This window comes from Hevea brasiliensis, chromosome 13, assembly GCF_030052815.1.
Source record: "Hevea brasiliensis isolate MT/VB/25A 57/8 chromosome 13, ASM3005281v1, whole genome shotgun sequence".
Lineage (NCBI taxonomy): Eukaryota > Viridiplantae > Streptophyta > Magnoliopsida > Malpighiales > Euphorbiaceae > Hevea > Hevea brasiliensis.
Window position 1 is genome coordinate 89,105,346 of NC_079505.1, and position 14,758 is coordinate 89,120,103.

The following is a 14,758-nucleotide window of genomic DNA, read 5'->3' on the forward strand; positions in this document are numbered from 1 at the left end:
GATTTTAGCACGACTTAGGACGTGTTGGGTCTTTTCTTGATTTGTATTGAGTCATTTGTATTAAATGATTGTAATATGATTGTCGGTGAGCGATGACCTTCTTCCTCCGCCCAGCCACCACAGTGATTTGTCGTCAAGTCTGTGAGTAAAATATTAATTTTAATTATAATTTCGATATTATTATATGTTCAGCATGCCCATGCATCACTTATATGCATATATTTATGTAGTTAAACTCTAGGCACGATTTATGTTGCATTCATAATCATAAAGTGCCATGAATGGTGTTGCGTAATTTGGAGCAGCAGCGTGCGCGTTGGCGTGCGTGTGATGTGGTGTGGACTATGGATAGGACGGGTAGACACGCTTGAGTTCTTCATTGGGACCCGGTCCTTCGGGTAGACACGGCTTGAGTTCTTCACTGGGACCCCGATTTGGTATTTAAGTGGAAGTCCGAGCCGAGTTCTTCACGGCACCAGTTGGATTTAAGAGAGTCAGATAGGGATCAGCTCCCATATACTATGAATGATGTTATAGGGTGTGTGAGTGCTCCAAATTACCTTTTTGATGCTATGATGTGAATATGATGTTGCATTTCACTCTACAGGGTGCATTAGTTCAGATAGTTATAGAGATTATAGTTAAGATTGATATTTTACTCTCTGAGTCGAACGCTCACTCCTGTTCAAAAATTTTTACAGGCCGCAGGAGGATATTTTATTCTGGGTTAACCTGCTTTTATACTTCGCAGGTTGTTTATCAATAATTGTGTAATGTTAATTACTTCTAGAATTTCCGCATGTGTTAGCAGTAATTATTTGAAATTGGTCTGTAATATTATATTCATGTTGGACCTGTAAACTTAATATTTTAAGTCTGTTTGATGGATTGGATGAGGGAGCTGAGCTCCCATTTATTATTATGTTGATGAGTATGTGGAGGGTGAGCTGAGCTCCCCAATGGATTGTTTATTGTGTTTACAGGTCGGGTGAGTCGAAAACTCCCCGTTGGAAAGTCCATTTTATGGCCGGACTCTGTCCGTTTGTTTTCTTGATATTGGGCCCAAATGGGCCTTAGAGTTGGGTTAATGAATAGTTAAGGCTTACTACGGGCCTCGGGGGCTTTAGGCTGGCCCAGGTCCTAGTGCCGGTCTGGCCCATAGGTTGGGTCGTGACAAATTTCTATTACCAGAAGTAATTATAATTTCAAATAAAAAAAGTAATTATAATTAATAATATATAAAATTTTATTTATGATTAATAGGGGTAAGTATTCGATTTAAATCGAACCAAACTGAATTAAATTATAAAAATCGAATTACAAATTTTAAAAACTGAATCGAATCGAAATGGATGAAAATCGAATCAAATCGAATAGCTCTATTTTGGTTCGGTTTGGTTCAAATCGATCGGTTTTGATTTTTAATTATTTTTTAATTTAGACTTGATTTTCAAGTTATTTGATCCAATTTTGACTTTGGTTTGAATCTAATAACCATTAATCAATGAAATTAAATCATTTATATATATAATTAAATATAATTCATAAATTCCCCATAAAAATAAATTAATTCAAAAATCAATTCGATTTGATTTGAATATATAGAATTACTATTCGGTTCGTTTCGGTTTAATCAATTTTTTTCTTCTCAAAATCGAACTGAAATAACCGAAATTTTTATAATATAAAACCGAAACGAACCAATTGAATTTTAAAATTGAACCGATTAAATCAAATTGATTAAATTTGATTCGATTTTTTGATTTGAACCGAAATTTACTCACCCCTAATGATTAAGGGGGTGTTTGGTTTACCTGTTGGGAGCAGCTGATAGCTGATAGACACCCAAACAGGTAAATTGTGGTGTTTGGCAAGCTTAAAAAAATAGAGCTGATAGCTGATGGGCAACTGATATGATACCCATCACCAGCTTGTATCACTCTATTTTTAGAGTTTTTTCATCACCGATAATTGATCTGGTTTTATTATTTATTTTGACCATATTATCTTTTTTTTATTTAACTTGAAAATTAATATTATTAATATTTTTATTTTTTTATTTATAATTTTAACATTTTAATTAACATATTTCAACTTTGTTAAAATATTTTTTATTAATAACATAAAATATAAAATATTTATTTATATCCAAAAACTTAAAATTAATTATAAATTTTTCTATTAACAATAATAATTATTTTATTATTTTATCTATATTTTTAAAATTATTTAATTATCTTAAAAAAATAATTATTTTCTTATTTCAATAATAAAATAAATGATATAATATAAAAGATTAATAATTATATATTTATTTAAATAATATAATATATTAATTTAATAATTATATATTTAATTTAATAATAAATTAAATAATATAATATAATAAATTTATAATTTTATATTTATTTAAATAATAAAATAAATTATATGATATATACCCTTATTAGTCATTTCACATATTAACAGCAACAGCTAAATATAATTTTACCAAACACTTAATATAAAACAGCTATCATCACTATCGCTATCTGGCTATCACTAACAAGAATGCCTATCACCAAACTATCATCAGATTCAACAGTTAATCCAAACAGGCCCTAAGTAACCTATCTGCCACTTCCACATTTTTTTCCTAGCATATTCAGTTTGGCCCTCTAATATTGAAATTTATAATTAACTATCTATTGAAAGCTCATTTTCAACATTGATATATATATATTTTTTATTTTATTTTGCAAAATTGAATCTCCAAAAAGTACTAGCAAATTGCAAGTCATAAATATAAGAGTAGAGGGCTCCACATTGAATTTTGCAATATTCTTATACCGTAAACAAAACAACACAATGTAGAATACAATGTATTGTTTAAACGTTCAAATTGCAAAAGAGTACGTAGTTGGGATCGGATGGAACAAGAAATCTAAATCATTACAATGAATATTTTTAATCTTAAATATTGTGAAATCATCCATATTACATATGATAAATTAGTAAATAATTTTTAATTAAAATTTTCAATAATATTTAAATATTTAAATTTCATATGTTATTAAAAATTTTTTCTAAATCTGCAACTGCTTATGATTGCCTCTCTGCCCGAGTAAGTAAGAAAAAAAACAAAATACGAGACCATATATACGAATGTGCAAAGATTGCTACTGGTATTTGAATTTGTCTAGGCTAATTTATGAAGCATTGATGGTAGTGAGGTTTGGTCATGATAATTATGGTCTAACTAGTTAGCCTCATTACTGCCTTACCAGTGATCCCTGCAGCTGCTTTCAGCTTCCTTCTATATGTTCACTTTTCTCTTCTCTTCTGCTTTTAGGTTTGGTGAACTTGGTCAATACCACAGTAATTTTTTCACTAGTTCTGTTACCAGATATTCAATATATTGTCTTCTCTTTGTCACCCAGCTTTTTATAACTCTCTTTCTGGGATTGTTTTCGTCTACCCAATTCCAGGTCAAGAATTTTGCCTGGATGTTATGGAGATAGAGCAGGTTATTAGTTGTCATGGTGATGGTGGTGGTAGTAGTAGTTGTGGGGATGCGGAGGCAGCAGCAGGTTTACCAAGAGGAGGAGAAGAAGTAATAGTAGGAAGATCTATGTACTTGGTATGGGAAGATTTAACAGTGTTGTTGCCAAACTTTAGTGAAGGACCTACAAGGAGATTGCTTAATGGGCTTAATGGGTATGCTGAACCTGGTAAGATCATGGCTATTATGGGTCCTTCTGGTTCTGGGAAATCCACCCTTCTTGATGCATTAGCAGGTTTTGTCTCTCTCTCTCTCTCTCTCTCTCTCTCTCTCTCTCTCTCTCTTTCTCTCTCTCTCTCTCTCTCACATACACACACACACACACATTCATGGCACCATTAACAATATTAAATACAGTATGGAGTATTTTCCAGATTGTAGAATACTAGCAAGTTACACTCAAAAGTGTGAAAGTACAAATGTTTCCCTTGATTTCTTGATTAACTAGATGTATCATTTTAGTACACATGCATGATTTGATGCCATTTAACAACTTACAATGTTTTCTTCTCCATTCTAAGAAAAAACAGTTCCTTGCTATGCCGGTTGATGAGCAAGAAAGGGAAAGTTCATGTCCTTGAAATCTGAATGATAACCTTAAATCCTTAAACTCTAATCGGTCGTGTTTGTGACCTTATATTTTATTCTTGTGATCCCAGACAGGCCATTTACGTACGATCACGAATTGACGTCCCTTAGAATATCTTCTACCTCATGGCCAATGCCTTTGTTGGTTCCTCACAAGTGATCTGCAGTTGCTGACATTATTGTAAAATTGCATTGTCTTCGCAACTTGAGCAGATAGAGGATTTAATTTATGCATTTCCCACATTAAACCATATTTGAGTTGGGATTAGTGAAATGGGTCCAGCTTACCCTTGCCTCCTGCTTCTAACTTACAAGGATATGCTTTGATGCATAGTTTTGTTAACCTTTTCTAGGTGTTAAACTAAGTTCAGGGTTTTCAAGTTTTTGGAGAAAAGTATCATTTGCTCTAAGAATATGGGGTAAGAAATGGAATTGGAAGCCTCTGATTCCCAGTTTTCCCACTGAAGTAGAAACTCTAAATAATTTTAAATTTTTAATTAAAGTGGTCAAAAAAAGAATTTTGCTTTATTATTATTATTATTATTATTATTATTATTATTATTATTATTATTATCGTGCTTTCTTCTTTCTTTTCATTAGTGTTATTCAATTCAATCAATTAAAGTGTGAGAGAGCATTCTAATAACAACTTAAATGTTTATTCCTACCACCCACCAGCCTTCCTTTATAAACTCATTAATGCGTCTTCGCCTGCAACCCTTACATATATCGGACATTTTTTTTGGGACACTGTCTACTGATAAAATGATTTAGACTGATGAGGCCCTGTGACTGAAATGTGAAACAATACAATATAAGTTATCCTTATATATTTAGCAATATTTAATTATATCTTCTGTGGGAGTTGGGATAATTAATTTTACCGGTTGTAAGATTATGACGCATGTCCTTCACGCATCAACTCCATCATGTTCATTGGACGAGTCACTGTCCTACTGAATTTTCCTTTTCCCCCCTCTTTTTGGACCGCATCGATCTGTCAGTCCAAGTACTGTTAGTCAACGTTCATTGATTCCTGGCTTGCCTTTGAAAATTCAATCACCAAAACCAGATTTTTTTACTCATATGCTTTCTTCATATGGCAAAACAGAAGGTTTTATAAGCTTCCCTTTTTTTCTTTCTTTACAGTTAACTCATTGGTGTAAACTAATTTTTATGATAGGACCTGATATATGATACTTTATGTGATAGAATGGAATATTTAATGCAAAATGTCATTGAAAATGCTGCAGGTAGACTCTCAGGAAATGTTATCATGACTGGAAATGTTCTGGTTAATGGGAAGAAGAGGAAACTTGGCTATGGTGGTGTCGTAAGTTATTTAAATTATTTTGTCATTACACTTCAATTCCAAGAAGGAATTCTATGTAGTGAAATAATAATCCCTATAAAAATTTTAATTCAGGCTTATGTAACACAAGAAAATACGTTGCTGGGAACTCTCACTGTTAGAGAAACATTAACTTACTCGGCTCATTTAAGGCTTCCAGGCAGCATGACCAGAGAAGAGATTGAAGGCATTGTACAAGGAACAATCATGGAAATGGGTCTCCAAGATTGCGCGGATCGGCTAATTGGAAATTGGCATTTGAGAGGAATAAGTGGTGGGGAGAAGAAAAGGCTAAGCATTGCACTTGAAATCCTTATTAGGCCACAACTTTTATTTCTTGATGAACCGACCAGTGGACTAGACAGTGCCTCAGCTTTCTTTGTTATTCAAACTCTCAAAAACATAGCTCACGATGGAAGAACAGTTATCTCTTCAATTCACCAGCCAAGTAGTGAAGTTTTTGCTCTCTTTGATGACCTTTTCCTGTTATCTAATGGTGAAGTTGTTTATTTCGGAGAAGCAAAGATGGCAGTAGAGGTTACAATTGTTTTTAACTCTGTTATTTATGTTACTTCCATTCTCACCTCACTCTAACCTCAAGGCTAATCTTGCAGTTTTTCGCTGAAGCTGGATTCCCATGTCCGAGTAGAAGAAATCCTTCAGATCATTTTCTACGTTGTATTAATTCAGACTTTGATCATGTCACTGCAACTTTGATGGGATCTCAAAGAGTATGTGCAATGCAGTTTCCACTAATACTCTTTAATCAGTTTCTTCTTTAACATAAAATTTGTTTTACGATTTTGTAGTCTAGTCCTCGACACCAGGAAATTCAAATATCATCAGATTCTTTGGCAAATTTGCCAACAGCAGAGATCAAGGCAGTGCTAGTTAAGAAATACAGGTTCTCCAACTATGCAGCGAGGGCAAAAGCTAGGATTAGAGAAATCTCGGCCACTGTGAGCGAATTTCAATTTTAGATCTCTTGAAATGATATTCAAACCAAATTGTTCATTTTGGACTGAAATTCACCAATTTGAACACTTTTATAAGGGTAAATTTTGTACTGCAGAAAGGGATTGAGGCTAAGAGGAAAAGGGAAAGCCAGGCAAACTGGAGCAAGCAGCTTTCAATATTGACACAAAGATCATTCACCAACATGTGGAGAGATTTGGGGTATTACTGGGTGAGGATAGGTATCTACATAGCTTTGTCTATTTGCGTTGGCACCATCTTTTTCGATGTTGGAAGGAGCTACACTGCAATTTTGGCTCGCGGAGCTTGTGGAGGATTCATATCAGGATTTATGACATTCATGTCCATTGGAGGCTTCCCTTCCTTTATCGAAGAACTTAAGGTAAATGATTTGTTCTGACTAGGGGTGAGCATTATTCGATTCAAATCGAATAAATTGAATCAAATCACCTTAATTCGATAATTCAGTTCGGTTAAACCGAATCAAATCGAATATTTTTATTGATTTTTGAATTGATATATTTTTATGGAGAATTTATGAATTATATGTAATTATATATATATAAATTATTTAATTTCATTGATTAATAGTTATTAGGTTCAAACCAAGGTTAAAATCAAATCAAATAACTAGAAAATCTAATCCAAATTAAAAAATCAATAAAAAATCAAAACTGATTGATTTGAACCAAATCAAACCAAAATAGAGCGATTCGATTTTTCATCCATTTTTAATTCGATTCGATTTCTAAAATTTGTAATTCAATTGTCATGATTTAATTCAGTTCGATTCGATTCGATTCAGTTCAAACCAAATGCTCACCCTAGTACTTCTGACGGGAAATACTTAATTGCCTATACCTGATTCAATATCGGTGTTAAAAATAATTACTTCCATTGTTTGTCTTGTGCTGTTTGAGCAGGTCTTTTATAAAGAAAGACTCAATGGGCATTATGGGGTTGGAATATATATTCTGTCAAACTTCCTCTCTTCCTTCCCATACTTAACTGTGATGTCAGTGGCTACTGTGAGTATTACCTTTTACATGGTAAAATTTAGACCTGAGTTTTCGCATTTTGTGTATGCCTGCCTTGACCTTACAAGCAGCATAGCGGCAGTTGAAAGCTGCATGATGACCATAGCTTCGCTTGTTCCAAACTTCTTAATGGGAGTAATTGTTGGAGCCGGATATATTGTAAGAACAAACGTTTATATATGCCTTTAATGCGTTATCATCCACCCTCCAAAAAAAAAAAACTATTATTTATTTGATGTTTGCTTCCAGGGAATCCTGATGATGACCTCTGGGTTCTTTCGTTTGCTGCCTGAACTTCCCAAGGTCTTTTGGCGTTACCCTGTTTCTTATATCAATTATGGAGCATGGGGATTGCAGGTAAAAGAGAACACAGCATAACATAGCAAACACCATGTCCCAGCATAGAATAAAACAGCGACAAAATTCATGCACATGTACTATTATCAATCTAATGTTTTAACTGCTGGTATAACGGAAATGCAGGGTGCATACAAGAACGACATGATTGGGATTGAGTTTGATCCTTTAGTACCAGGTAATCCAAAACTGAAAGGCGAATTTGTTCTTAGTACCATGCTTGGTATTGATCTTCATCATTCAAAATGGTGGGACCTGGTGGCTGTTGTAGTCATTCTAATAGCTTTCAGACTTCTCTTCTATGCTATTCTCAAGTTCAAGGAGAGAACTATGCCCGTGTTTCATAAGCTCTACGCCCAGAGAACTATAAAACATCTCAAAAAGAGGCCATCCTTCAGGAACAGTTCACCCTTCCCTTCTTTCAGGAAAAGTTCACCTTTCCCTTCTACGAGGCACCAGACTCTACATTCTTTGTCTTCTCAAGAGGGTCTCAACTCTCCGATCCACTAGCAGCACCACCAAATTAAACATATAGCAGTTATAGTCAAACTTCTTCTGTGATCTTGGAAAAATACTGGGTAAGGAGATAAGAAAGGAAGGTATAAATATGAAATTCAAAACTTCCTTCAAAGAATACTTATTGAATGTGTGCAAATATATGTTCGGGTATCTGATGATCACAGGCAGTCCATGGTAACACTGGAAGAAATCACGATAGCACTAAAATAGGTTCAGCTACATAAATTCTCATGTATTAATCAGTTAAATCTAAAGCAACAGTTTAAGAAATAATGTTTGTCTGCAATTTGTATCAATGAATGTGGTTGTGGAATTTTACACTATATGAAAGCACCAATCAGTTGGCAAGTTTTCAGGTGTTTCAATTGGTTTCATGTTTTTTCGGCTATTGTGCTAGCATATCAAACCCAAACACCGCCCCCACCCCCCCTCCCTTCTCCTATCTGTTCTCTCTCTCTATTTCCTTGCCAATTTTAATATGCTACACTGCTATCATATTAAAGCTTCCCCCTTTCCTTATTTGCCAAAAATCTCAGCACTTCTTTCTCCATTCAGCCCCCCAGCTGCAATTCTTACACCCTAATCTTTCCTGGCCTGCTTACCACTGCCTTTTGGGCAAGGCAGACTCTTAATATCCAGAGACTCTTGACTGCTTACATTGAATCTATTAATTTGTCCAAAAAAAAAAGAAGGTATTTGGGATTAGAATTTTCAAGTGCCTTCATTGTATGGTGTCTGGCCCTGTTTGAAAAAGGATACATATACGAACAAGAGAATTTTGCTCCTTGCATGAGGCAGGATGTGTATGTGAATACAACCAATTAATTAGAGGTCATTAAAAATCTCTACATCATTAGGTTGTGTGAAGCAAGCTTTCATACAAAAGTAATAGAACAAACCTGACTGTTTCCCTCAGTCAATCCATCTGTTCATCTGCCTCTTCTCTCTATCAATTTCAAATAGGTGGTCATTTATTACCTATCAACAGAAAGAAGTTTCATCAGATAACATATTGGCCATAAAGGGGAAACTATCCTACGCCTTTCTCAAAAGAGAGAAATAAACAAAACGCAAGCAATTAGAGCCAAGGGTGTGTGAGGAGTAGTGATTACTCTCCGTCTTTATGAAACCAGAAAAAATACCAACATAAGTACGGATACGGTGCTCTGTTCTGCCAACCAGAAGGAAGACAAACTACATTGGCCTCTTCCGAGGAGAAACAAAGACAAAAAGCATTCAGCATCTTCTAAGTTCTAACAAGAACAAAAGGCCATACTGAAATAGTATTATCAGAATAACAACTAAAAGGGAAACTTGTAAGATATATCTGGCTTGTAAATGAGAACTCTGGAAAGGTATCATACTATAAAGGTTCAGTACAAAATGGATATCAATTAGCTAATGCGTCTCACACTCTCAACAAAAACCAGCAAGAGGTCATCAGGCTCATGGAACCTTACATTTCACATATATAAATAAAAACTTTTTTTTCTCTTTCAAATAAACCAGGGGCTCATAAATCAAATTAATTCATCTGTCAGTTCTAATCTAATGCTAACTAACTTACAAATAGAATGCTAAACTTGGATTAGCCTCCTACTCCACAGATAATAAGATGACTAATGTTTGTTCTCATTTGACACACCATTTTCAACACGATTGTCAAACCCATGATAAGGAACTTCAATTATGGGCCTAGGAATAGGATGCCCACCAAAATCCTTGGGAAATAATTCAAAGTCAGGGCCAAAATTAAACTCGACCACACAATTTGGTTGATTTGGAAGGGTGTACATTGAAGCAGCAGGGTAGTAATGACCACCATGCAAATCGTTGAAAGCAACGCCTTGACACACCCCATTTTTGAAGAAAGATATCTCACTTCCTGCATAGCAGAACAATATTTTCTTAAGTAATGCGTGCTTGGGTGAGAGGAAGCACAAGAAAAAAATAAAATAAATAAATAAAAATATTAAAAACAAATAAATGTAAATATTCCATCAAACTTCAAATAACACAATAATAATAATAATAATAATAATAATAATAATAATAATAAATAACAATTCAAGAAATAAATTTGCATTAGTAAAAAATTCAAACCTAGCTCGGAAAGATTGCTTTTTTTTTTTTTTTGTAGTATAATATTGCCTATTATTACTCTAGATATAAGGAAATCATTGACTAAAATGGAAATTATGAACTGGTGAGCAAACATATAAGGAAATCATTGACTAAAAATAAAAACCGAAATATAGGGAAAAGCGATCATTGACTAGACAGGAGGCGATATTGGTAAAAACATTCAAACCTAGCTCGGAAAGATTGCTTATTTATTTATTTATTTTTGGGTAACATAATATTGCTTATTATTACTCTAGATATAAGGAAATCATTTACTAAGAAGGAAATTATGGACTGATGTCTTCTTCTTCTTCTTCTTCTAGTTCCCTGCCGTGACACCATGGGGGAAAAATGAAAGGGGATCTGAATTACTTTTATAAGCCCTCAATAGCGCCTAGCAGTGCCTGAGTGAGGTCGCCTCTCCCTGTCTGAGGGGAAGACCTCTGCGCCCCTTGCACCTCATGCCTCATGCGCACCTTTGATAATAATGTTATATATAGCTTCTCTATTTCAAAGAAAGGATCAACCATGTTTGCCAATAAAATTTCAACGAATATTCATCAATCAAACATACCGTCAAATATATTTCATCAACATAATGGTGAAGGCTGCAACTTCATACTCAAGCAAGATAATGCTCCTAGCTAGATGCTACCAATATACAAGTGAAACAGAAACACAATTAGACTTCATATGCAAAGGCGGCAATGATAATAAAAGAAATTTAAAGTTGGGTTGCGATCAAGTGGAATAGACCACACCCAAACCAAATTGAATTACTTTGTAAAGATTGAAAGATGAAGTTTTTCTGTGGTGTTGGAATTTATATTAGGTAAATTTGTAGCTATTGGAAAGGAGGGGAAAATGACTATCACCACTAAACTTAAAGCACCATAATCATTTGATTCAGATTAGCTCCAACCGTCCAACTCCAATGCACCAGTGCAGTGACTGAATTCACTCGCTTAACAGTAACTAACTAACTAGCTAACATCAGTATTATGATCAGATAAATTTAACCTAAATAAAATATGATGCAAGGTCTAAAAGGGCCAAGCCACAAAAAAGCTAAAAGAAATTCTAGATCCAATCATGCCAATGGCTATCAGAGTGGCTCAATGGAGAACGTTTCAAGAATGCGTGCATCAAAGAGCAGCACATATAAAAAAGTTTGCTCCTATTTCAAAAATTAAATATTTCAGAAGGTTTTCATCCCTAAGTATAGCATTCATGCCATTTTTTTTTTAAGTAGGTAGTTGTTAAAACCACTTCTATACAACCCACATACATGCATCTCCACAATCAGCGTGGGATCCCGAAAAACCAGTCCACTGAGCACGCCATGCCCACTTGCAGGACCTTAACCATGGGCCATATGCCTAGGCTCTAAGGCTGTCTGTTTACATAGACAGAGACACACACACGGGTCGGTGACAGAAATGTATCGCTATTAAAACCTTGGCAATTTAAAAGAGCCTTTGCTTCTATATAACCCACACACAGGCACTCTTCACAATTGATGTGGGACCGCTAAGGGCTGCATTCATGTCATTAGCTTTCAATTTGCCACAGGTATCTCTCTTCCTTTTTGGGAAAAAATAATTTACCATGTATTTTCTATCTTATTTGAAGTTAGAAATTTACAGTTTTGAGTAGCACTATGATTCAGAATGTAAAACAACCTTGATTTAAATAAGAGGAAAAGGTAATAGTCAGAGTACTATGCTTAGTTCTAGATGCTCCAATCAGTTAAAAATAAAAAAAAAAAAAAAAAAAAAGAAACCTACAATACCATCGACCACTAAAAGTACACAGATGAAATCTTCATCAACAAAATTAATGAGGAATAAAAGAACAGCTCAATAAAAAGATAGCATAACCATTACGCTGCATGGACACCAGATTCAGATGTAAACAAATGTTCCACAAGTTATATAACAAAATGCAAGCATGAGAATACGCAAAACTGAAACAAAACAAACGCCAAAATATATGAAACAACAACATAAACACAAACTCACCAGGTATGATTTTTGGAGGATCCTCCTTAGCATCTGGACCACACACGTATCCATGCCCTTTATGCCAAACCAAATGAGGTGGCTTAGGAGCATGTAATGAACCCTCTGGCAAATTAATGAAAAACCCAATAACATCCCTTTCCTTATACCCTTCATCCCCGTACTTCTCTCTCAATGCCTTGTGCACTTTACTCCCATCAATATCTCTATACCCAAAACTATTTCCATCGTACCCAACCGGCGCTTGCAGGTCGCCTTTCTCTGTAGACCAACCAAGACGAGTGTGTCCCGTCTCTCCCAAGCTCACCACTTTAATCTCAAAGTACCAGGCCCCCTCACAAACCCCTCTCGTAGTTCTTACCATTCTATACCCTTTCGAACTTCCAGCACTCAATCTATCTTCACTCAACTCTACTTTCTCAGCTTTGTATACTTTTGACAAGCAAATTTTCATATCTGGGGCATCGTCACTTTTATCTGGAAATCTGGGAACCGGCGTAATCAAAACTTTATCTTCAGCAGGAGCGTTTTGGGGATTAGGCTTGGTTTTCTTCTTTCCTTTACGAGTAGATCTCGTTACCCACACATTGTTATTGCTCTTTTTCTTGGATTTCTTTTTCGCCGTGGCTTGTGTCGTCGATGGGGTCTTGGTTCCGTTTGATACATTATTGCCATTGTTGTTGTAGTTAATTGTTGAGGGCTCTTCTTCTCGTTGTTGTTGGGTTAGAGACGAGAGTTGCTTTTGCTTTTTGGGAGGTGGGTCTTCATCTTCATCGTCGTCCTCATCTTCTTCTCCCTCAATGTCTTCGGGTTTGGGGGATTTGGGAGTGCGTTTCTCGGTGTCATTGGAGGTGGTTGGGTCAGATTCTGAGAGGCCGGATACAAATAGCTCTTGCTGTCTAATGGAGTCACCGTTTTGAGAGGTATCGAAGTCGGTGTCGTTACTGTGTTCAGCAAGTTCAATGGTGGTGGGATCCAGGTGCTTGACGGGTTCTTCTTCTTCTTCATCATCTTCTTCGTCGTCTTCTTCTTCTTTGTAGGCTGCTTCAAGGGAGTCCATGCGAAGGCGTTTAGTTCTGGATTTTGAATTGGGGATGATTCTTCTCTTTCTTTTGATTGATAAATATGAGAAAACGCGAGTATTTTCAGGTTTGGAAGAGATTCAGATTACAAAGACACAGAGAGAGGAAAGCCATTCTCATTCTGAGCAAGAAGAACAGAAGAAACATCGGCTTCGGAATTGGGCTTGAAAAAGATAGGTCTTGCTTCTCAGAAATTTTTCCTGTTAAATAGGGCCAAAGCCCATTCACTTGCAAAATCCAACAACCACTAAACGACTTGCAGCTTGCAGCCTCTCAGAATATTTTTCCTGTTAAGTGAATAATCTCATAATATAAATAAATATATTCCAATTCAAAAGCTCTCTATTTTAAAAGTTAGAAAAATATATATTTTTTAATTATTTTAGAAATGAATGTTTCCTGGAAGAGAAAAGAAGGATAGTTTATTATATGTTAGGTTTATAGTTTGGAAATTTCTTCATAATTGACCAGCAACCAAAGTGTCAAAGGTCCATCTCAAAAGAACTTTCACAAATGCATCCCTATTGAGTTTTGAGTATGCCCAATTAGACTGTAATTAAGCATAATTGTGAGTGGGAAACATGACCTAGAAAGTGCACCATGAATCACAAAATCTTGGATATAAATATATAATACAATTTGTGACTATCTCAAAAACTTTGTTTGTTAATATTTCATTTTCATCCACAACCCCACTTTTGTCTCCCACAATTTTTTTTTGGGGTCAATCAAAAGTAGATAATTTCCCACAATTTTAATGTTCTTTTATTAGTTGTAGTAATGATAATTTTGATGTAATTTGTAAGTGCAATAGGGCCACAAAATTTTTTCAAATGCCACTTTCTTGAGAAAAAAAAAAAACAATAATTGAAAACATTTATTATACACTAAAACCTCTATTGGTTTTACTACTTTATTAAAATAGTCTGTTTAATGGAGTTTTTATCTCTTTTGAGTAGTTGGACTGTCTCCATTAATTTTATTATTTTTTTAGAATAATCTATTTAATGGAGTGTTTATTTATTTTTAAAGAGTTGGATTGATCTTTATTGATTTTACATTGATTATAAATAATATATATGGATACAAAATTTAATATATTTTAATAAAATTATTATAATTTTATTAAATGATTTATGTGTTTTTAGTAAATTAAAAAAAAT

The 14,758-nt window shown here is 34.7% G+C and overlaps 2 protein-coding genes across 15 annotated transcripts; one reads left to right on the plus strand and one right to left on the minus strand.

Moving 5' to 3' along the window:
• The first annotated feature begins 3,206 nt into the window (after positions 1-3,206).
• Positions 3,207-8,691, plus strand: LOC110641183 (ABC transporter G family member 15). Its single transcript, XM_021792814.2, has 10 exons — positions 3,207-3,357; positions 3,468-3,776; positions 5,383-5,462; positions 5,556-6,017; positions 6,095-6,211; positions 6,290-6,439; positions 6,553-6,837; positions 7,379-7,651; positions 7,742-7,849; positions 7,976-8,691. Exons 1-10 carry the CDS (start codon positions 3,300-3,302, stop codon positions 8,357-8,359), a joined length of 2,226 nt encoding a protein of 741 aa, XP_021648506.2. The 5' UTR covers positions 3,207-3,299; the 3' UTR covers positions 8,360-8,691.
• Positions 7,900-13,776, minus strand: LOC110641184 (protein TRAUCO). Of its 14 annotated transcripts, XM_058132803.1 has the most exons (5): positions 12,514-13,775; positions 11,067-11,136; positions 10,163-10,253; positions 9,268-9,346; positions 7,900-8,423 (listed from the first exon to the last, which is right to left on the minus strand). In XM_058132803.1, exons 1-2 carry the CDS (start codon positions 13,571-13,573, stop codon positions 11,069-11,071), a joined length of 1,128 nt encoding a protein of 375 aa, XP_057988786.1. In that variant the 5' UTR covers positions 13,574-13,775; the 3' UTR covers positions 7,900-8,423; positions 9,268-9,346; positions 10,163-10,253; positions 11,067-11,068. The 14 variants fall into 14 exon arrangements, with proteins under 14 accessions (XP_057988786.1, XP_057988781.1, XP_057988780.1 ...); XM_058132798.1 differs by lacking the exon at positions 11,067-11,136 and having other exon boundaries at positions 7,900-8,355; positions 10,014-10,253; positions 12,514-13,776; XM_058132797.1 differs by lacking the exon at positions 11,067-11,136 and having other exon boundaries at positions 10,014-10,253; positions 12,514-13,776.
• Between the last annotated feature and the right edge of the window lie 982 nt (positions 13,777-14,758).

What these genes read in the sequence shown, in the direction of transcription:
- LOC110641184 (XM_058132796.1), bottom strand. Translation starts at nt 13,573, where the DNA reads ATGGACTCCCTTGAAGCAGCCTACAAAGAAGAAGAAGACGACGAAGAA. An exon ending in TCCTCCAAAAATCATACCTG is followed by an intron (nt 10,254 to 12,513) that starts GTGAGTTTGTGT and finishes TCTGCTATGCAG; the next exon opens with GAAGTGAGATATCTTTCTTC.
- LOC110641183 (XM_021792814.2), top strand. Translation starts at nt 3,300, where the DNA reads ATGTTCACTTTTCTCTTCTCTTCTGCTTTTAGGTTTGGTGAACTTGGT. An exon ending in CTTTGATGGGATCTCAAAGA is followed by an intron (nt 6,212 to 6,289) that starts GTATGTGCAATG and finishes ACGATTTTGTAG; the next exon opens with TCTAGTCCTCGACACCAGGA. An exon ending in CCTTTATCGAAGAACTTAAG is followed by an intron (nt 6,838 to 7,378) that starts GTAAATGATTTG and finishes CTGTTTGAGCAG; the next exon opens with GTCTTTTATAAAGAAAGACT.